This window comes from Trachemys scripta, chromosome 10 (assembly GCF_013100865.1).
Source record: "Trachemys scripta elegans isolate TJP31775 chromosome 10, CAS_Tse_1.0, whole genome shotgun sequence".
Taxonomy (NCBI): Eukaryota; Metazoa; Chordata; order Testudines; family Emydidae; genus Trachemys; species Trachemys scripta.
The window spans coordinates 30,534,903-30,557,319 of record NC_048307.1 but is presented as its reverse complement, the minus strand read 5'-3'; the positions used below and the strand labels follow the sequence as shown (position 1 = coordinate 30,557,319).

Here is a 22,417-nt window from a genome sequence, read left to right as displayed (position 1 = left end):
AAGTCAAAGAGGATCTCGGGAATTATAGACCAGTCAATCTAACTTTGATACATGGAAAGATACTGGAACAAATTATAAAACAAACAGTTTATAAGCACCTAGCGCATAATAGTGTTATGGAATGACAACTTGGATTTGTCAAGAACAAATCATGCTAAACCAACCTAATTTCCTTCTTTGACAGGCATATTAGCCTAGTAAATGGAGGGGAAGCAATAGACGTGATATATCTTTATTTTTTTAAGGCTTTTGACACATTCCTACATGACATTCTCATAAGCAAACTGGGCAAATGTGGTCTAGATAAATTACTATAAAGGTGGGTGAACAACTGGTTGAAAGACTGTACTCAGAGTAGATATCAGTTGTTCACTGTCAAACTGGGAGGGCGTAACTAGTGAGAACCTGAAGCGGCCAGTCCTGGGTCGGGTATTGTTCAATATTTTCATTAACAGCTTGGATAACAGAGTGGAGAGTATGCTTATAAAATATATGGATGACACCAAGCTCGGAGGCATATGGAGGTCAGGATTAGAATTCAAAATGACCTTGACAAATTGGAGAATTGGTCTGAAATCAACAAGATGAAAGTCCATAAAGACAAGTGGGAAGGGAAAATCAAATGCATTAATACAAACTGGGGAATAACTGGCTAGGTGGTAGTACTGCTGAAAAGGATCTGGGGACTATAGTGAATCACAAACTGAATCTGTGTCAACAATGTGATGCAGTTACAAAAGAGTCAAATATCATTCTGGGATATATTAACAGGATATTAGCCTTTTTTTGCAACTGCATCACAGGAGTGTCGTATGTAAGACATGGTAGGTAATTGTCCTGCTCTACTTGGGACTGATGAGGCCTGACCTCAAGTACTTTATCCAATTCTGGGTGCCACACTTTAGGAAAGATGTGGATAAACTGAAGCGAGCCCAGAGGACAGCAACAAAAACAATAAAAGGTTTAGAAAACCTGCCCAGTGAGGAAAGATTAAAAAAACTGGGCATATTTCGTTTTGAGAAAAGAAGATGGGGGGGGGACCTGATAACAGTCTTCAAATAAGTTAAGGGCTGTTATAAAGAGGATGGTGATCAATTGTCCTCTATGTCCACTGAAGGTAGGACAAAAAGAAATGGGTTTAATCTGCAGCAAGGGTGATTTAGGTTAGATATTAGGGAAAACTTTCTAACTATAAGGGTAGTTAAATAATGGACAAAGCTTCCAAGGGAACTTGTGGAATTACCATTTTTGGAGGATTTTAAGACCAGGCTAGATAAACACCTGTAAGGGATGGCCTAGGTTTATTTGGTCCCGCCTTAGTGCAAAGGGCTGAACTTGATAACTTCTTGAAGTCCCTTCTGGCCCTACATGTCTATAATTCTATAAAATAAAGCACATTATGTGCTGTCTTATAATATGAGTAGCAGTAGCACTTGAAAACAAATTCTAACTAATGTTATATTAGCAATACAAGACTTGCTGAAAGTCATAATACTTTGACTTCTATAGCATTAAAGAATTCTAAATACTGTTGAGACTTTGCTCACCAATGAAAGAACAGACCAGTTGTTTTATTTTGGAGTATGTTTAGCTTTTTACGTGCTACTGGGCACAGGATTCCTATTGGCTGATTAAAACATTGTTTTATGTTACTAAAAAAAGGGTGTTTATTCTAAACATTCATCACTTAAAACACCAAAATTCTTCTTAAGATGGTACTTAGCCATGTCAAGTCGGATTATTTTTGGTAGGAATTTTGTCACCACTGATCTGATCAAAACCAGTCATCTGTGTTAGGCAGAGCATTGCTTTATTTTCAAAGAATTTGCTTAATTTCAACTTCAATCCCTCTGTGATAAATCGGGGGGAAGGAGGAAGCTCCCTTTTATGGGCACCCTGCCAGTCAGTAGCTATAGAATCCTCCTTAGCAGCTGTACCCTAATTGCCTTAACTGTAAAGGGTTAAGAGAAGCTTAACCTGAGTTGGTACCTGACCAGGGGAACCAACAGGGAAGCTGTACCCTTTCAAATTGGAAAAACTGCTGGGTTTGGGGTTTTTTTTCTTTGTCTCTCAGGCTGGACAGAGGTGAAGGCAGCAACAAGCTGTAAGCTTTAAGCCAGGTATGGGAAATCTTCAGCATCATACCTAGAAGCTCCTCATTTGGAACTCCAGATATGTAAGTAGCACTGGAAAAGTTAAGACAGATGCGATTAGGAATCTTTTTGGTTGTTTTGGTTTGTGGATTCCTCTGTGCTAACCCCAGGTGCTTTTGTTTTGCTTGTAACCTTTAAGATGAACCCCAAGAAAGTTATTTTTTGAGTTTAATCCCTAAAGCCTGAGTTTTCAGATGTGTTTCTTTCTTTTTTAATAAAATTTACCTTTTTTTAAAGAATCCTTTGATTCCAAAGTCCTTAGACAAGGGCTTGGTCTGTGCTCACATTGCTAAGGCAACTGGTTGGTATTTTATTCTGAAGCCTCCCCAGGAAAGGGGGTGAAGAGGCTTGGGGGGATATTTTGGGGGGATAGGGATTCCAAGTGACCCTTCCCTGAATATTTGTGAAAAATCATTTGGTGGTGGCAGCAATATCTGTCCAAGGCAGAAGACTGTGCCTTGGAAGAGTTTTATCCTAATAAAGAAGATAAGCTTAGGGGGTCTTTCATGCAGGTCCCCACATCTCTACCCCAGAATTCAGATTTGGGGGGGAGTATACTGTGACACCCTCTAATAGATTTTACCCTAATTATTTAATGAGGCCGCTCCACTCTTACTGTCTTCACAAGCAAAACTTCTCCCTCCCAGCTGAATCCATCTACACTCATTGTTTTTAATTCAGTCCCTACGGCCAAAGTTCCAAAGGCCTCCATCCGCCCTCCAAATCTGCACACCTACACTTCTGCATATATGCTTTCTGGAGCATGAGGTTTTACATGAGTGAAACCTCAGATGTGAATGTGCATGAAAAATCATATAGATACTCAACTGCTTACGTACATAAGTACAGCTTGTGTATCCACGTGAGATTTTGCATATGCAAAAATCTTTAGGACTCAAAAAATACATGTGCAAAAACTAACGCACACACATTTAAAGACTGCTTCTGAAAATGTGCCCCTATTGTCCAGTAAAAAGAGCATTTCCCATCATATTATAATCTTTAAATAGTTATACAGTTACAATCCTTTCTCCCAAATCCAGATTCTTCAGATTCATAGATTAAGGACAGGAGGGACTATCAGATCACTTAGTCTGACCTGCTGTATAACACAGCCAGAGAATTGCATCCCGTTACTCCAGCACTGAGCCCAATAGGTTGGGATTATGTAAATTAATATGGGTATATGGGTAATAGAATCATAGGGTTAGAAGGGACTGCAAGGGTCATCTAATCTAACCCCAAAATAGGGTACATTTGGGTTAAATATAGTCTCGCTTTCTCCCCCTTCAATGCATAGGAGATTTCACTGGAGAAGAAACTGGCTGAAGCCCCACCTGTGCTCCCCAAAACCTTACTACTAGTGTGATGTCAGATTATCTCAGCCTACAGATGATCCCCTGCAATTCTGCCTATTTTGCACCTTGTATTATGAAACTTGGGTCCTAGGTTTGCTTCTGTCTGGTGTTCCCTCACAGGGCTCTTCCTTCAAACTCAGGGGACAATTTCAGTAAAAACATTTCCAGTGAAAGTTCACAATGTAGCATGTCCTACTTCCTCTTAGTCATCTATCCATCTCCCACCAAAGCCCATACCCGAGTTGAAGGTTTGCTTCTCCCGTCGGTGAGAGTGCTGAATCTGAGAAGGCAGGAGGCGCCGGGCATTTCTGATAGTGAAGTTCTTGTAGTCAATTTCCAAGATGTGGCCACTCTTGCTGCAAACAAAGCTGAAAGGGAAAGGACACCACCATTAGACACCAGTGACCACAATGGGAACTTCAGAGACATTGTTTAGCAGAAGAACTGTATTCTGCATTTTGTTTCAGTGTTAGCTTTACACCACACTTTTGTAAACAAGCCTGGAATAACTTTAAACATGCTGTTTGTCTAATAACTTTAGCAATTCTAGTTCGTAATGCAATGATAGCTTGACTGGATGACAGGATTCAAGCATTTGATTTTCAGCAGGAGCTAACTTGGGAATCTATAACTGGTAGATGGAGTTAGACCTCTCCATCCTTCTTTTCCTTTTCCCTTTGAAAGATCAATTTAGAAAAAAATCTCAAGAGTTAATTCAGCCAACATAAAAGATAAGGGAAAAAGCAAAACTAATGAGTCTTGAGTCTGTAAGTGCCTAGTTGGTCATAAAAATGATCTTCAGTTATCCTGTATATCTATATAAACTATAGACTTCAGACTCAGAAGTCTGGAAACAACTGAAAATTTTAATCAGGATGCGGCTACTTCTGACTCGGAGATCATATTTTTTCCTTTGTGAAGAAATTAAAAGAAAAACTCTACCAGCCTGTTATGGAGGAATCATTAGAAAGATTTCCCCGCCCCCCCATCTTTTCTAATTTAGGAGGAAAAAATAGAAGTAAAGAGGAAGAGACGTGCATCCAAAGAGTAGCAAAACTTAAAAGAAAATATACAAACGTTGGATTATTATTATTTCTATTATTGTAGGACACAGACCCCTCCATCAAGGATCAGTAAGGAGGATTGCGGACTCTCAGGTATCCATCCCAAAACCAGCTAAAGACTAAAGATGAAAGTATTACTAACCTGTACCAGAAGGAGATTAGGATCAGTTCGCAGAAACAAGATCTCTGGCAACTTTTGCCCAAAATCTCTTTCACTAGCTCAAACTGAGAAATGGATGTAACCATAAGCCATGACCCTATGGGAAATAACAGGGTTCCAGGCACGTTTGGCACAATTGCTATCCTGAACTGAATTGTAATAAATGGAGGCAGAGAGGCTTCACAGAAATGAGCCCTGAAAATCAAAGCCACATTTGCTTATGTTTAATGGAAGTGACTGTTAAACTTTTGGAGGGAAATAAATTGGAATAATTCAGGAAAATTATTATTGCTTCAGATAAATTGTGTTGGAAAAGCAAAGATTTTCCCCATATAGGAGATCTGGATGTAAAATGTACAAATAAGATGAATGCATGATTTTGGGGAAGGCTTTTCATTTCTGAGTTTTGAACTTTTTGTTCACAATATTGGTAGATAGTTTAGTTTGTGATTAAATACATTACATTTTATTTATGTATACAGTGCCTTTGATCCAAAGCACTGAATAAAACATTAGAGGAAAGTGATTTTTCCCACGGCACATCCATCAACCAGAAACGAAGCAATACTGGGCACTCTACACCCACAGGGCTCAGCCCACAGAGGGAAGGTGAAAATTAACAGACCTGGCAATTCTTTGTTTTTGGAATATCGCTCTGGTAGCAGGAGTCTTGGTTGAGTGATTAAGCTGAAGTATAAAAAAGTCACGGGGAATGTTATTACACCACACCCCTCCCACTGCCAAATGAACATTAACAGCAAATCCATGGGCAGATTTTCACTGAGGCCATGACTGGTGAAATATGTCATTTCTTGTGCAACTCTACAAGGGATTTTAAGCTTCTTTTAGGATCTGAAGTCTTAGAAAGGAGGAGAATAAAGGATAGGCTGGCTCTGTCGGGCACCTTTGTTTCTGCAGAGAGAATGCAGACAAAGGACTGTAGAATGCTCAAGTTAAGGACAGGGATGAGCAAGTCAAAACCACAACTGTTCAACCTTTTCCCTATGCTTACTAATCTAAAGCTCAACATGCTAGTGCAGACAGCTCCCAGGGACAAAGGCAGAGTGAATCACAGTGTCCCTAAAAAATTAATTTAAGGAAAGTGATTTAAGGAAAGAAAAAGTGGCTCCATCCTTACAGTGTCCGGTCTTCAGGTTCCCGCTCAGCGGAATGCCCTTTCTCAAAGGCCAGGTCGGTGAACTCCAAGGAATGATACTCCCCCAAATTCACTGGGCACGAGCGCAGCGCTCCACTCCGCACTCGCCACAGCCTCACATTATCTCTGCCACACGACACCATCCTGTTACACGAGAGGCCGAGTAAGGAACCAGGGAGGACTCGCTCTGAACTGACAAACGGCCTGCTCCCTGAAAGCAGCTGAAATGGACACACTGACACCAGGGGAGAGAAGAGGAAGGCTAACAGCAGCTTCCTTCCAGAAGTACCTTTTGTCTGCAAGCTGGAACTCCAGCAATGCAGTGAGCTTCCTCCCAGCAATGCCTTAATACAGAAATAGTCAATTATTTTTTGTCAAGGCTCAAATTTCTTGGTCAAGATATAGTCAAGTCCAGACTCCAGAGAAAATAATAAAAAAATAATAACAATAATAATAATAATGATAATAAGTAAATAAAAAGATTTAGGGGTCCGTTCACGTGTCTGCCGTCCGGATCTGGTCCACGGTCCACCTACTGACTACCCCAACCTTCATCTAGGCCAGGGGTGGGCAAACTTTTTGGCCTGAGGGCCACATTGGGGAATAGAAATTGTATGGCGGGCCAGGAATGCTCACAAAATTGGGGTTGGGGTGCAGGATGGGGTGCAGGCTCTGGGGTGGGGCTGGGGATGAAATGTTTGGGGTGCAGGAGGGTGCTCTGGGCTGGGCTCGAGGGGTTTGGTGAGCGGGTGGGGGATAAGGGGTGGGGCAGGGTATTGGAGCGTGGGGAGAGGCTCAGGGGGTGCAGGCTCCAAGTGGCGCTTACCTCAAGCAGCTCCCAGAAGCACTGGCATGTCCCTTCTCTACGCAGAGGCTCTGCACGCTGCCCCATCCGCAGGCACTGCCCCTGCAGCTCCCATTGGAGCGCGTAGGAGCCAGAGCGGGGCCATGCTGTGGCTTCTGGGAGCCATATGGTGTGGCCCTGACCCAGCGCCCCGGCCAGAGCGCCAGAGCGGGGCTGAGCCGTGTGGTGCGGCCCCGACCCAGCGTCCCAGCCGGAGTAGGGCCAAGCCATGTGGTGCAGCTCATGGGCCGGCTTAAAATGGCTCGCGGGCCAGATCCGGCCCGTGGGCCGTAGTTTGCCCACCCCTGAGCTAGGCTGTTGTTTTACCTTATTCTCACATTCACCTATTTGCACATTACCTGGTGTCATCAAAAAAAGCAATCTTCAAGGTTTGGATGTCCACATCTGTGTGAGCTTTGGCCAGCACAACCACCTCTCCACCCTGGTTCACCTGAGCAGTATTCCACACCACCACCATCTGCAGAGATAGAACGGCAAGAGTAGAACTACTGGAAACATAACACCCAGGTGGCCTTAGACCATACAAGCAATGGAAAAGATTGCTAGCCTTCCCACAGCAGGTGAAACCCCAGATACTGCTCCCAATTGCCAGTATGCTGGTATTGTGCATTGGGGCTTTTATCCACATTGCTGTGAACAGAGTGGAGAAAAATCTCTCACAGAAAGATTCAGGACAACCCCAGAGAGCCTGGTGATTTTCATTTTAATAGGCTAGTCTGTCTGATAATCAGTTTCCCTACCTGCAGGGTTGCCTGGACAGGGCTTGAATCTGGGACTAAGATACAGTACTTGCAAACGGAGAAAGAATGGAACCCAGTGTGTAATTAATTACAGGGAGTGCTAGAGCAGCAAAGGAGTGTAAGAGTAGGAGCTAGTAGAACTGTAGAGGAATGTGCTCAGCACCTTCAGAAGGAAATGCCTTGTGTCAACTTGTAGCAACCCCAGTAGGATGTAAGTGGAACCAAAACTGCTCCAAAGGCAGTCCCACCCATTCATTAACTGTGACGTTAGTTAATAAACTATGGGAAGCAGGGAAGTTCTTGATATTCAGCATGAACAGGCTTCCACACCAACAAAAAGCCGTGACTAGCTACAGAACCAGGATTTACTCAGTAGAATTTGGAGTACTTGTGGCACCTTAGAGACTAACAAATTTATTTGGGCATAAGCTTTCGTGGGCTAAAACCCCAAATAAATTTTGTTAGTCTCTAAGGTGCCACAAGTACTCCTCGTTCTTTTTGCTGATACAGACTAACACAGCTACCACTCTGAAACCTGTCAGTAGAATTTGTGATTCAGGGAGGTGGGTGTTCACAGATTTATAAATATCAAGTAAGGAAATAAATATTCAAATATTTTCTAACCAGTTTGGTAATAAGAGGATTTCACATGATCTACACTGAATGGTATTACCTAAGGACATTTAAGGAAACTAGCATCTAGCCACTGTGTCTTGGAAGGGACATATGATTGGTTCTATGTGTAGAGTAATTGCACATTCCAGGAGAAAAACAAACATCATTATCAGGGAGTAGGCATGTTAGTCTGTATCCACAAAAACAACGAGGAGTCCGGTGGCACCTTAAAGACTAACAGATTTATTTGGGCATAAGCTTTCATGGGTAAAAAACCCATTAGGTAAGTGGAACCCAAATAGCCCAAGAGCTTTATTACTCACTGTTTTGCCATGTCCATCTTTCCCAATGCCACAGAGAACAGCTCCACTGTAGGAAAGGCTGCAAGAGGAGAAAACTCAGGGTGAAATGAAGTATCCTACACCCTGCCTGGATCTCAATGGGAAAAATTAAAAGCCCACTCTCAACTCCTCCCCGACACACACTGCCCAAAACATGCCTGCAGTGTACCTGAGGGACGAGACTGAATGGACGTGGGTTTTAAACATGGATAGGCATTTCCCCTTCTGAAAATCCCAAAGTCGCACCATACTCAGGTGACCCATCTGTGCAGAAGCCAGCAATGTGCTGTTTCCATTAAATGCCAATGCCGATACCTGCAGGAAACATGATGTTAGCGAAAATAACCCCCAGCTTCTGGGAGAGGCTAGAACTGGAGTAGCTGAAACTCCCACTGTTGTCGATCCAACATCATTCCTTAGAATGACTCTTGCTAGGAGCTGGAGTTCTTGTAACTTCCCCCCTAGCCAGTGAGCTGATACAATTCCCTAGAATGAACCAGGCTTGGGATAGGAGTAGTCTCATGTTTTCTCACACATCAAATACTTGCAGTTGTTGCATATTCTCTGTGGGGTTGTCATATCTGTTTATGCAAAGCAATCCACTTTTACCTTATCTGTATGTCCAATGAAGAACCTTTGCTCTCCAGTTTCAATCTGCATGGTTATTATAATAGCATGACAGGGGTAAACCACTGCAGAGCTGTTCTTAGTCCACAGAGCCTGCAGGACAAAGGCAAGAATCAGAGTAAGGGCAGAAGAGAGGATACTACAAAGGTGACCCAGTCTACAAACTGAGAGGAGAGCCCCCCTGTGCTTGCACAGATGGATGTGCATAGAATTAAGACATGCAGATATTTGGAAATCTGGTGCAAATATGCAGGTGTGTGTTATCTAGATGACTGCTGTTCCACACAAAAATAGATGCAAATTTATAACCATCAAAGGAAAACTGAGTGGTCAGCTTATAGTACATCCCAATTAATTCAGCTGATCTTCCATCCAAGTCATGTTTAACATCATATATGCAATATATAAGGGAAGAATCTTTTGTTCACAGGAAATGGACTAGATGACCTAACAGGATTTTTTTTTTTAAACTCTAACATGGATCATTAAGAGGATGGTTGGAAGAATCAGAATGCAATACCACAGGAGGACAAACTAACACACCAGCCTAAGGCACCAATGCATTTTTGGATTCCAAAGAAATTCTAGATGTGTGATACATGGATCAGTTTGGAATCTGTAACAAGATTTGACAATGGGGCACATGATTCCCGAATTTTACTGGGGCAAATTCCGTGTATGGAAATGAGCTTTTCATCCCAAAAAATTTGTAGTCGAAAGAAACCGGGTGGGGTGATTTCCAAAGACAAAGGGAGTTAAGCATGAAAGTCAAAGGCCCTTTGTGCCTCTGAAAATCTCCCCCATAGTCAATGTATTGCAACTACATTCTTAAAAGCCTCTTCGTTACTGACCCATTTGGTGCTGTAACCCCCAAAGCCAATAATTGTCCTCAGCTTCAGTATTGGATCTGGTAAGAGTCTCTGAAAGAAGAAGATATTGTCAAAAGTACCAGCCTGAATAAAGCATGTGAGCCCTAAACTGTACCAGCACCAACTGCAAATTACATCCCAGTGATCTACCAAGTTCCCTCTGCCCCACATTAATCTGTGTCCCTCTGGATGGGTTTCATGTTTCTCCCTGAAGTGAGAGGGCTGTCTCTCTACCTTAACTTCTTCACATTAAGGGAGGAGTTTATTCAGTAGGTAATGATCATTAAAGGAAATCCAAAAGGAAGTGAGAGCAGGAATCGACTGAAGTCTTGTTTTCAGGAGCTCCATCTCCTCCAGGAATAGAAGCACCAAAGCCCACAGTGGACAGTGCTAAATGGGATAATCTCAGTAATGGAATGACTTGGTTAACCTGAATCACCTTTCCAAGAGGGCAGCCAAGCCCTCCCCATGTTTACATACAAATGTCATGAAAATTCAAGGGAGCATCTGTAAAGATGGAAAGGGGGAAATCTTTTTTCTTACCCTGAAGGGAGATGCTTTCTTGCTGGAGAGCACCTCTGGTCCAGTAACCTTTGTGTACGCAGTCTGGGCAAATCAATACATAGGTGTTATTTGTTAAATGCCAATAGCATGATCATCTCTGTACAAGACACATTGGCCCTGCCTGGAGAAGCTTAAAATATAAGTGAAATAAAGGAACAAGATCAAGAGAGAATTCCAGGGAAGCTGGCTCACAACTGCCCTTAGTATTAAATAATCATCTCTGCCAGTTCCAACCAGAGTGGACATTCCTGTTGCTCTTTCTGCCGAGTTACTGAGCACCAGCCATAAGCATTCCAGACCCATCCTATAGGAACAAACTTGCAGTTTAACTTGTTTGTTCCTAGTACATTGGAGTCCCTTACCTCTATATATCTTCTCCTATGGTCAGTAAGAGTTTGAGCAAGAAGGCTGGGTTCAGGAGCTCTGTTTCCATATGAAGTCTTGGCCTAATGCTCTAACCCACCAGTCAGGCCCCAAGAATTGGGATAATCATGTTTCTGCATCTCAGTGCACAGGGCAGCAGTATGTGGGTCTGAAAGGCAACTGATATGTTCTACCTGAATTCTTCCTTGAGAAGGTACTTACAGATGGAGGTTGGTGTAAATTGGTATTGTTGCACTGAAGTCAACGGAACGACACCAGTTTACACCAGCTGAGGATCTGGTGTGGGGAACTTATGGGAGTAGTGGAAAAGGAAGCCATTAGGCTGGAGAGTTCAGCGCAAAGCACACTGTTCTTCTAATGAAAGCATCATGCATTCTCAGAGCTACCACGGGGGCAGACTTGAGGGAAGAGTTAAGAAGATTCTGTACAAGTTAGAGGCGGGATGTGGAGTTACACAGAGGATAACCAATAAGGTCAGGTTGTCAGAGTCCAGCGGTGCTCTCTCACTTACCTCATCTGAGCTAATGCCAATAGCATGGATGGCGACATCACCCATTCTGTGAGCATATACATGAATACCACCATCAGTTGTTGCATGTAACGGTACAGTGGAATCCCCAGCAGCTTGTAGTCCTTGTGCCCTGCTGAACTCCTGATCCCCAGAGTACACTTCTTCCAGAGGCCCAGAGGTTGCTAAGTGAACCTCGGGGATGCTCTTTGTAACTAGGGGAGACCAGCGAGGCATCTGAGAAAGAGTAAACAAATGACAACAGATCAGGCCTGCCCCACAGCTCCCTACGATTGCTGTGATTGGAGAGAAAGGGAGAAATTAGTTTTGTTTTTTGACTGACTTTTATTCAGCCACCTAAAACTCAAGACATCCAACATGTCAAAAACATTCAGGTGTGCCAAGTGATGCAGGAGAATAAAATAGGGTATCTAACAAAAGTATCTAAAACACAGACTCTCCCTCCCCACCAGACCTCACCAGAAACAGATCCATCATGCCCCTGAGAACTTCACTATTCTTCAGTGCCTCAGTTCCCCATCTGTAAAATGTGGACAATAACACTTCCCTATCTCCCAGGGGTGTCAGGAGCAAAATTACATTAAAAGATTGTGATGATAATGGGAGCTAGATAAGCATCTTGGATAGACTGAAAGACTGACCCCCAAAGTCATTAAACAGCCCAGGCCATTGAACACAAAAAGTAGCCACTACAAAACCCCAAAACACAAAACAGGACATGTGGAAACCCTCTGGCTAGAGGTGGTATGGGAAGCTACACTTACAGCCTAAGGCCATACTCACATCTTTAGGACTGGTTATCTGTTGGATGAGTGACACTCGGTCCCGGACAGCTTTGGTAAGCGTCACTGGCCGTGGAAGATGACGGATTGGGTCTTCTAGCACTTGAACACCTAGATTACAACAGCAATGTGTTGGGCTCTTTCCTACAATCTGCTTCCCCTCCTGCTGATCACACAGCTGCAGATGATGTAGCTGAACAGCTACTTCATTCTACTACTTATTCCTTCCTTAAAGAACTCAAGGAACAATTTGGAAACACAGGCCATGTCACAACAGAGGAAAACAAAGGACACATTATCTATTGGGCACACACTGCACAAGACCCAGAGGGGCTGGCCTGGTGCTAGTCAAATGGGAGATCAAGTTCAAATCCTGTTCCTTTTGCCCCTGTTTGAACAGGGATTGGATATGCTGCCAAGGTAGCATACTGTGCTAGGGGAGAAGGAAGTGTTTCATAACACTCAACAGAAACCATTCTACCCTTGAAGAAGTGATGTTAATGGACTCCAGTGGGAGCTCCATCAGATCCCCTTGATTAGGGTAATGGCTGCAACAAAATGTCATAACAGATAAGCAACAGATGGGGAATCATCATGGCTCTGACAAAGAGGTAGATGAAGCAGGGCAGAAGAGGAGAATTGCCAGAAGGATCACTGCAGGGCTGCTTGCTATACCATTGTGCTGTACAAGGGCTCTGTGGAGCAGCTTTCTGAAGATGTAGATTGAAGTTTACTTGCCAACTAAGGTATTTACTACAATTACCTTCTAAAAATTCAGCAGCACTTTAGAGATGCTGCATTTCTTTCTCAGCAGCCCATAGACACTGATTTTCCCCTTGCAAAACTATCCAATTCATTTGGGTAGCCCATAACCTGCAGAAAGCCAACTGGCCTGAACTGGGAGGGCTACCACCCTCAAAATAACTGGAACTTTCATAAGTTCTTCCTAATCCTTGGTAGATGCTCCACCTCAACTCCTTGGGTTGAGTGTTTCTAATGAGGGAAGGAGGGGAATATCAAAAAGGGGACCTTCATCACCCAATCCCCTGTTGCTGCAAGGAATGATCTCTAACAGGACACAGCAACAGACTGATGGCATATGCTGGGAGCAGAACTCTGATGTAGGGAAGACAGTTGCTAACTTATCATATTGATTGTATGAGTAAATGGATGGATCTTCTACACCATGCTCTACTGAAGCTGTACTTTGAGTTTTATTCAGTTAACAACAGCAGTAAATGGTGCAGGTGGCTTTGTACCATGTCATACTTTGTTTTAGGTAGGACAATAACCTAGATAATCTGAAAGCCAGCTTGGCACATTGCTCAGTCAGATGTGGGTACCACAGCCTATGGTCATTTACTTCAGACTCCCTACCTGCTGCAGGACTGGAACAGCCTTTTTGAATTGAATCATATGGCAGCTTGGATCCATCAGAGGGAAACCTGAACAACAAGATCAGAGGAAAGTCACCTCGTAAATGGGTGGCAGGTTCTAGGACCCTTCACAGGTATGCAGGGCTCTATTTTGCTGACGTACTGTTGGTGCTAAAAGGCTTCATTCACGCAGAAGCAGAGTTATTTGGCTGATTCAACCTGATGTCAGAACAGGTGGGTCCTATAAGTTCCAACTCAAGATAAGGGTTAGAGTCTTTTTCTGGTCTGATTTATACTATGATATTTTTCTATGTCTGTACATTCACTAATTGGCATAATGATGATCACAATCTAGCAGTCAATGTAGACCAAGTCTATAAGGCAAAGAGAACTAAGGGCAGGGCCATAGAACTCCCTAGGAATAACCAAACTTGGGAGAAAGGTTCATGTGTGATTAAGTTAGCAATACAAGTAAACCCCAGCAAGGAGGGAAATTTGGATCATTTCTAGGGCATTGGCTGTGATATTAGAAGTATGGTATTAACTGTATGTGCTTATTGACCTGATGATTAGGAACTGGCAGTTTTTATGTGATACCAGTCAGCTCTCTGTTCTTGGGGAACCAGGGCGCAGTATCTAGCCCAGGGGTCGGCAACCTTTCAGAAGCGATGTGCCGAGTCTTCATTTATTCACCTTAATTTAAGGTTTCATGTGCCGGTAATACATTTTAATGTTTTTTAGAAGGTCTCTCTCTATAAGTCTATATATTATATAACTAAACTATTGTTGTATCGTAAAATAAACAAGGTTTTCAAAATGTTTAAGAAGCTTCATTTAAAATTAAATTAAAATGTTGATCTTACGCTGCGGCCCGCTCAGCTCGTTGCTGGTCTGGGATTCTGTTCACCTAAGCCAGCAGTGGGCTGAGCGGGGCCTGCAGCCGGGACCCCAGCTGGCAAGGGTCCGGCAACCAGAACCCCAGACCGGCAGTGGGCTGTGCGGGGCCGGCGGCCAGGACCCCAGACTGGCAATGGGCTGAGCGGCTCAGCCCGCTGCCGCTCAGGGGTTCCATCTGTCAGCTCCTCCCAGCCGGAATCCCGGCTGCTGGATCCACTCAGCCTGCTGCCGGTCTGGGGTCCTGGCCCTGCCCACATACAGTGGATACTTACCTTCTCCCTGGTTCTGGCCCATTCTCTTCCTCTCTCTGCACTGAGCTGAGGGTGGGAGTGCACTGAGCACAGGGCTGGGGGTGAAGGAGCAGGCTGGGGGTTGGGGTGTAGGGTCTGGCCAGGAGCTAGAATGAGGGAGGGGGCTCAGGGTTGGGGCAGGAGGTTTGGATGTGGAGCAGCTCCCATTTGGTGCGAGGGGTGCAGGTGGAATGTGGGGGTGCAGGAGCTCCCATCTGGTGCTCAGGGTGGGGGTGGGGATGTAGGGGGTGCAAGAGTCAGGATGTGGGGGGTGCATGGAGTGTGGGGGTGCCAGAGTCAGGGCTGGGGTCATGAGGGGGGGTGAAGGAGTCAAGCAGAGGGTTGGGTGTGTGTGAGGGGGGTACAGGACTCAGGGCAGGGGTCTGGGGGATGTGCGAGGCACAGGGCTCAGGGCACGGGCCTGGGGTGTGTGCGGGGCTGCAGGGCTCAGGGCTGTGTGTGTGTGTGTGGGGGCTCAGGGCAGAGGGTTGGGGGTGTGGGCTGGGGTCGTGGGGTGCTCATGGCAGGGGGCTGGAGAGGATCTGCCCCTATTCCACCACCCCTCTTCCCCAAGGCCCTACCCCCGCTTCTTCTCTGCCTCCACCCAGAGCAGCGAGCAAGCTGACTCCACTCCTCCCCCAACCCCTCCCTTGCAAGGGCCATCAGCTGATTGGCTAGCAGGGACGAAGGGGATGGAGAGGAGGAGGAGGGGCAGGAACCCAGCACACTGCAGGAAGAGGCAGGGGAGCTGGCAGGACCAAGCTTCTACCCCCTGCCCCCGTGGGAGGGGGCGAGGGGTGCGGAGGGTGGAGAAGAGCGAGCAGGGCTGGATTTTTAATGGCACACTGCTGCCTGCCGTGACTCCAGCAGGCAGCAGCGTGCCATTAAAAATCGGCTCGCGTGCTGTCTTTGCACGCGTACCATAGGTTGCCAACCCCTGATCTAGCCTGTCTGACTCATGAAAGACACCCCCCACTCCCCCAGACTCTGCTTGAACCAAAACCGATCAGAGAAAAGGCTTACAGAGAGCAGTGAAGAGCGTTGGGAGACACACTAGACCCCTCCTGACAAGGGTGACAAGATTAAGACATCTCTATTTGCATACAGAATGGAGAGCAGAGACAACTCCCCTAGCCTCATCTGCATGAAAGATGGGACAGGGATTAGCATACAGAATGAAGAACAGAGAACCACACTTAACTCTGGGACCAGAAAAAGCAGGGAAGCACTGCATCATGGGAATCTCTGCTCCAGATGTTAATGAACATACGCCTGCCCACACCCAGCTCAGCAGTTATCAGACCAATTCTAGTAATGAATCCTTGATTGATATCCAAAATACTGAAGCAACCTAGTTGCATTGTGAGCTCCCTGGAAAAAACCACCACCCATAGCCAAGAGTGATCAGCTCCTATTGTCTAGCCTAAAGAAAACCCTTGAGTCATCGGTTTACCCTAAACAAATCTAGTGTTCTCCCTTGAACCATTGTTGTTTCTCTACAAAAACCCCTACCTATGTTCAAGTAAGTGTTCTGATGCATAGACCCCAAATTCTGCATCAGTTCCGCTGGGACTCCATCTCCTGACTGATCATGCTGGGGGCTCTGCCTGTCTCCAGCACTCAGGACCCTGAGCTACCACCATCACCTGGGAACCCCAACCAGTTCAAGCTTCAGGGAGCGGTGAGATCCTCTTCTTTCTCGCTGTTTTCCTTTCTACCTTAGGTATTAACCTTTAATAATGTATGTTATGTTGGTTTAGGCTCTCTTTGGCTAGGTCTATACTACCCGCCTGAATCAGCGGGTAGAAATCGACCTCTCGGGGATCGATTAATCGCGTCCCGTCGGGACGCGACAATCGATCCCCGAATCAGCGCTCTTACTCCACCAGCGGAGGTGGTAGTAAGCGCCGCCGACAGAAAGCCGCAGAAGTAGATTTTGCCGCCGTCCTCACAACGGGGTAAGTCAGCTGCGATATGTCGAATTCAGCTACGCTATTCACGTAGCTGAATTTGCGTATCTTAAATCGACTCCCCCCTGTAGTGTAGATGTACCCTTTGTGTAGTTATCACTATTATTCAATAAATAACTTTTAGGGTTAAGCTGGTTGCTTCTCTCTCTCTTGCTGAACGTTACTCTTTTGTGTTTTTAGCTTCCCCCATTTACTCTGCAGCAACGCTTCTTTTACCTAAGCTAAAGATCCCTGCAGTGCCCAAAATACTGTGGGGTTTGCTCATCAAGTAGGTTACTACCAGTACAATTGTGATGTGAGAGTGGGGATAGGGACGTGCTGAATCTGGGACACATAAGGGTGGCAGCTTGAAAGTGCTGCTTGACCCGGTCCGCTCAGACTTGCTCTGTTAATGTATGTGTGTGTATGTGTGTTCATCCGGTTCTGGGGCTGGAGGAACCCAGCCCTAGGGAACATAGGTCCTGCAGGATAGCTCCATTGGGAGGGGACTTGCAGAAGGGAGAAGTAGAGCTCCATATGAAAACACAAGTGACACAAGCACTACAGTGATAGAATTACAGAACCCCGTCCCCAGAAGAGTAACCCGAATAAATGAACATACCCCAAAGTAACGGGCAAACCTGGTAACATATGGTTGATACCTTAAACAGCCCTTTACCTACCCAAAATATTAGTTGCCAACAATTAAGTGCTGAAGATGTGAGTTGTGCTGCGTTGGTCCCCATCATTACAACTACAGCATTACTGACAACTAGAGTTAAGGTGGCCAAAGTGTTTCCACTATAATCCCAGTTTTATGCAAATTCTTGCATTTCCTGACTTTTGCATGCTTAACTCTGCAGCCTTCATATTCTCAGACAGAAGTGTTTTGATGAAGTATGTTACATATACAAAATAATGAGACTAAGGAAGATCTAAAAGCACTCCAAGTTTCCTCCTTGAAAAGCAGCATTTCGTAAACATACCTGATATAGTCATAGCGGTCATGCCAGTTCTCTCCCTTTGGCACAGGAAATGCCATTTCTCGTGGCATGGGGGAAATGCCATGAAATGCCAGCTTAGCTTGGCGGGCCTCAGAGAAGGTCACCCCTAAAAGCACAAAAGGAGACAGATAAGGACACAAAGCACTCCTAGAACATCTGAAGATGTTTACAGAGGTGGCTGGAACCATGCACTCTTAGCAGGCCTTGGGCAAACAAATACTTTAAGATTAGAGTTTTCTGTAAATCTGAAAAAGAAAGGCTACGACATGAAAAAAGAACAAAGATTATTGTAGCAAGTGCATAAGCCTTTCCGTGGGAATATCCTTGAAACTCTCAGCTTCCAATAAGACCTGCTAGTTTAGAGCTTTGTTATGAAAGATTATCTTTTTCTTCCTTAAAATGTAGCTTAAACGCTCTACAAGAGGATTTGGAATTTAATACTGATGATCATATCAGGTTGCTAAGTGGATCAGTTGGTGATTCTTTTTGCAATTCTATGTGATTAGTGTTAGAATATTTTTCTGTTTTCTTCTTTCATTTGATGCATGTGCAACTTTATGGAACTAATGTGCTCTTCACGTGCAACAGCACATTTGGGACCTGTTTAGTGGTCCACCATGATGTTTGTAAGATTCCCTTCTTGTGATGGGTTGTAGCTGGGCAGATTTCAAACAAAGGATAATGTGTTAGTAACAAAGGTCTTGACTGAAGTTTCTCTGCTGCACTGAGTAGCTGGATAAAGAAACACTGGAGGAAATCTGGATTTCAGAGTGACAAGAAAAAGAAGCTTTTTGGGAAGGATGGTCTAGTGACAGGACTGAGAGACAGGAAATCTGGGGTCCATTCTCTCATCTGCCACTGATTTGATGTGTGATGTTGGGCAAGTTACTTAATCTTTCTCGGCCCCTCAATTTTTCCAGCTACAGAATGGGAAAAGTTGTGAGGCCCTTTGACATCCTCAGATTGAAGGCACCAGACAAGGGAAAATTACTGTCATTATTATTAGTGTTATTATTAAAGTAAGGGTTTTGTTGACAGTGCCTTGTTATTACTGGCTGAAAACAGAGTGTCAAACAGCAATAGACATGGCCAAATGGTCCTGGTGGAATTAGGTCTTGAAATGCAGCAGTAAGAATGGATTAGGCCTAGCACATCCTTGCAGCCAGGTTTGATTTAAAAATCATATAAGATGCTGCTCCCAGCACAAAGCTTCAGCTCCTTACCTGGCTCAAACAGTAAGTCACTGGTATAGACATTTTTGACCAACAAGTTGGAGCACAGTTTGATGCTCTTCAGATGGCTGTAGCGTCTATTCAGGTACATGGAGAGGATATAGTGGAGGTCAAGCATCAGGCAGGTCCAGCGCACATTGGCAGGGGCCACACCCACCAAATCTGAGGATCAGAAAAACCACTGTCAAAACCAGCATTAAACACTGACAAGCTATTTTAAAAAACAGAAACCCAGCTTTACACATGGGCTGAAATCCTTACAGAAAGGGAAGCATGTGTGTGTGTGTGTGTGTGTGTGTGCACAATTGTGCACATGCATATTTAGAGACAATTGTCACACTAGGAAAATGGATAGCTAGGTTTCTAGTGATCAGTTGAGTCCAGATGTTGATTTGCAGCACAACTGTGGTAGCTGCACGTGAATAGAGACAATTAATTGCACACACATTTTTATGCATGGATCCCATGGCCTTCATTCCTGAAAATTTAGACTCTAGTTACCATTCCTCACATTTTAACATCTTCCAAAACAGGTCCATTTTTTGGTCCAAACTGACCATCCTTTTAGGAACATAATTTCCATCACAAACTAAAAATCCATCTAATCCGGTATCTTGTGTCCAATGCCAGCCAATGCCTGAGACTTTTGAGTTGTGTGTCAAATAATCACAATGCATCCAACTGTTTCTTACTATACATTGGGGGAATTTTTCCTGATGCCAGCTGGTGGTTGACTGAGATGTTTATGTATGAGGCTTGATCACCCTAGTAATTTTTATCCTAGCTAGTGCAATTGCTGATGCTACTGTTATTCATATAACGTGCGTAATCCTTTTTTAACTCAGTCTCCTGAGCCAGTGAGTTCCACGGGTTAATTCTACATTGTGTAAAATGAAAAAACCCTGTAAAGTCTAGTGTTAAAAATACGTAATGAAACATGGACTTAATAAACCATCCCTCGTTGTCAGACACCCTAAAATTAACTAATTAAATCCATGACTTCAAAGCTCAGGTCGCATGTGACTATAGCAATACTGGTGTATGATACGTTATTTTCTCTTTACTAAGGTATGTAGGGCTAATTCCCACACTGAGGGACCAGCCAAACTATTATTCAGATGTGCTTTTCTTTACCTTGCTTTGAAGTTCTGGCTGTGCACTCATACACTGACCCTTTGGCTGCTCCACAGATGAAGGGGAACTGAAGCCAAGTGGCTGTGGACTTGAACTCCTTAAAAAGGTTGGAGAAGGAGATGCGGACAACCTGGCTATCCTGAGAACAAAGACACACACAATGTTATCCACCTGGCAGACCACTAGGGAAATGCTGCAGATGCTGCAGGATATAGTTTCTTGGTTGACGCTACTCTGTCCAGCTTGGATACCCACCAAGGCTAAGAGACTACTTCCAGCTTGCCTTCCATATGGTCTACCCCACACCCCTGGGGCCCTAAGCAGGGAAGAGTGAAAACACACAGTAAGATCGTAGAAGACTAGGTCTGAGATTTTTACCTCGAGTCCACAGATGTTAGCTCATATGTGAATCATGTGAGGTTCAGGGAAATCACCACTGATAATGAGGCAAGCCTTCTAGTAAATAAATTAAGAGCCAAGGGAGAAATGACCGGAGCTCTCAAACTCTAAGAAGTGAGGCACAAAGGTGATCAAGAAAGACAGCAATCCTCTCTTTTAACTTCATTTAACAGCTACTATAGCAGTCTATGGGACTTCAGCATGGGATACTTATGGCAGATGATTATCTTGCTCTAGAATACTCAGGTGATACAGTTCAGTTCTCTATGTTCAAACTCTTTTGAAAAGCTACTGTATTTCAATCCCCACTCTTCTACTCAGTTACACCAAGGGCCATGCAACAGACTCTCTCGCATACCTCCGTGGTAACATCCAGGTGCACCACAAAATATTTGCCGGGCGTGGGCTTAAAGAGCATGTAGAGGTAATGACCAGTGAGCCCCAATGACTGTGTACTGGTTTTGGGAAGCTGGATGTAGTTACTGGCAGGAATGGAGCCACGGATGCGATATACTGTTCCCTTCAACGTCTTGTCCTAAAAAAAGAGAACATGCATTGATGCAAAGTTCTGCCCTACAGTAAAGTAAGTGAGGAGATTCAGTTGTGGAAATCTTACTGCTTGTTCACTCGACACATGCAATTACACATTCCATCACTGGCTCCAAGTCAGGTGTATGCCAAGATTAGTCTAATAAAGTTCTGGAGAATGAGGAATAGAAAGTTCTGGTACCATATGGGTTCTCAAACATTTTCTGGGTGGATCACATCTTAACAGAGACATTGTCCCATAACCACCTGTCTTCCCATTTGTGATCACATTACATCCCCTGTGGCAACTACAGCAATTGCCTAAATGGAAAGCTAACATTAGGGATGCAATGTATTTTTTAGCTGCCTTTAATGTGATGTAGAAGTGAGAAATGACAGCCAGCACCATTTGGCCAATTGTTCTCTGGGGGCTACCAGCAAATGCTCTCTGGACCTCTTTAGGCACCTCTGTTGCAACAAGCAGGAGGCAGGATGGAAAGATGTCATCGTTTTCTCTTTTGATGACACAGAGCAAGGGAATCTGAAATCTTCCTTTTTTTTTTTTTTTTTTACATCACAAAACAAGGGGGACTGGGAAATCCCTCTCTCTTTCTCTCAGCATCACTGAGTGCCTGGCTCTCTCTGCAGTACAGCTGGTCCAATCAGGAAATATTAGGAATACAATGTGTTACCATAAATGTTGTCACATCTCCCTCCTTAGTTGATCTTTTCCACTCCTCCACTTTGAAGTGCTTGAAGACATTCAGATATGGATGCTGCCACACTGCAGAGAATCAGAAGAGAGTGAAGATGCTAGGATATCCACAATCATCAATGTGTCCAGTTATACTGATTCATCAGCACACAGCAGGGAGTTAAAGCAACCCACTGGCACACTTGCCAAACTGTATTGGTGTCTGAGCCTGTTTTATTGGCACATGGAGTATTTGTTCCATGAGGCCAGGACAGAAATTCTTCTGAAATGCAGAAGCTGGTATTTGACAGCACAAAGTGATACCAAGCGGTCCTTTAAGAACACCAGTGTAATGCCCTGGAGGCAGGTAAACTCCAGACCTCCACCCAGGGGTCTTTCCATTAGTGATGCTGCTGATGTGACTTTTGCCCCTTCCTCCAGTGGAACATGGAGAGCAGACTAGTCAGTTTCACTGTGTTTATAACCAGCTCCCAGGGCCTTTCAGGCGCTCATGCCCTGGCACAAGGCTGCGATGGGGGGCAGGAAAGGGGTTATTGTGAGAGGTCCCTGCCCACCAGCAGGTGTCGCCAGCCGCATGGCTCCACAGGACCCCCTCCTCCAGATCCTAGCCCTCAGCCCCACCACACAGGGCCCCTCAGACTCACCCCAGGGATCCCCCAGCTTCTCCCCACCCCAGGGATCCCCCA

The 22,417-nt window shown here is 44.6% G+C and overlaps 1 protein-coding gene across 1 annotated transcript in view; it reads right to left on the bottom strand.

The window, feature by feature from the left end:
* Positions 1-21,800, bottom strand: part of WDR90 (WD repeat domain 90) — a gene marked incomplete at its 5' end in the record, with an annotated part of 51,567 nt that extends 29,767 nt beyond the window's left edge. The window contains 16 exon segments of the mRNA XM_034783726.1: positions 3,749-3,879; positions 5,874-6,035; positions 7,095-7,213; positions 8,435-8,492; positions 8,622-8,767; positions 9,062-9,172; positions 9,931-9,999; positions 10,492-10,554; positions 11,408-11,641; positions 12,209-12,318; positions 13,585-13,652; positions 17,706-17,829; positions 18,947-19,117; positions 20,090-20,228; positions 20,847-21,023; positions 21,709-21,800. Of these exon segments, the coding sequence (XP_034639617.1) occupies positions 3,749-3,879; positions 5,874-6,035; positions 7,095-7,213; positions 8,435-8,492; positions 8,622-8,767; positions 9,062-9,172; positions 9,931-9,999; positions 10,492-10,554; positions 11,408-11,641; positions 12,209-12,318; positions 13,585-13,652; positions 17,706-17,829; positions 18,947-19,117; positions 20,090-20,228; positions 20,847-21,023; positions 21,709-21,800 (1,974 nt within the window).
* Positions 21,801-22,417: the final 617 nt, after the last annotated feature.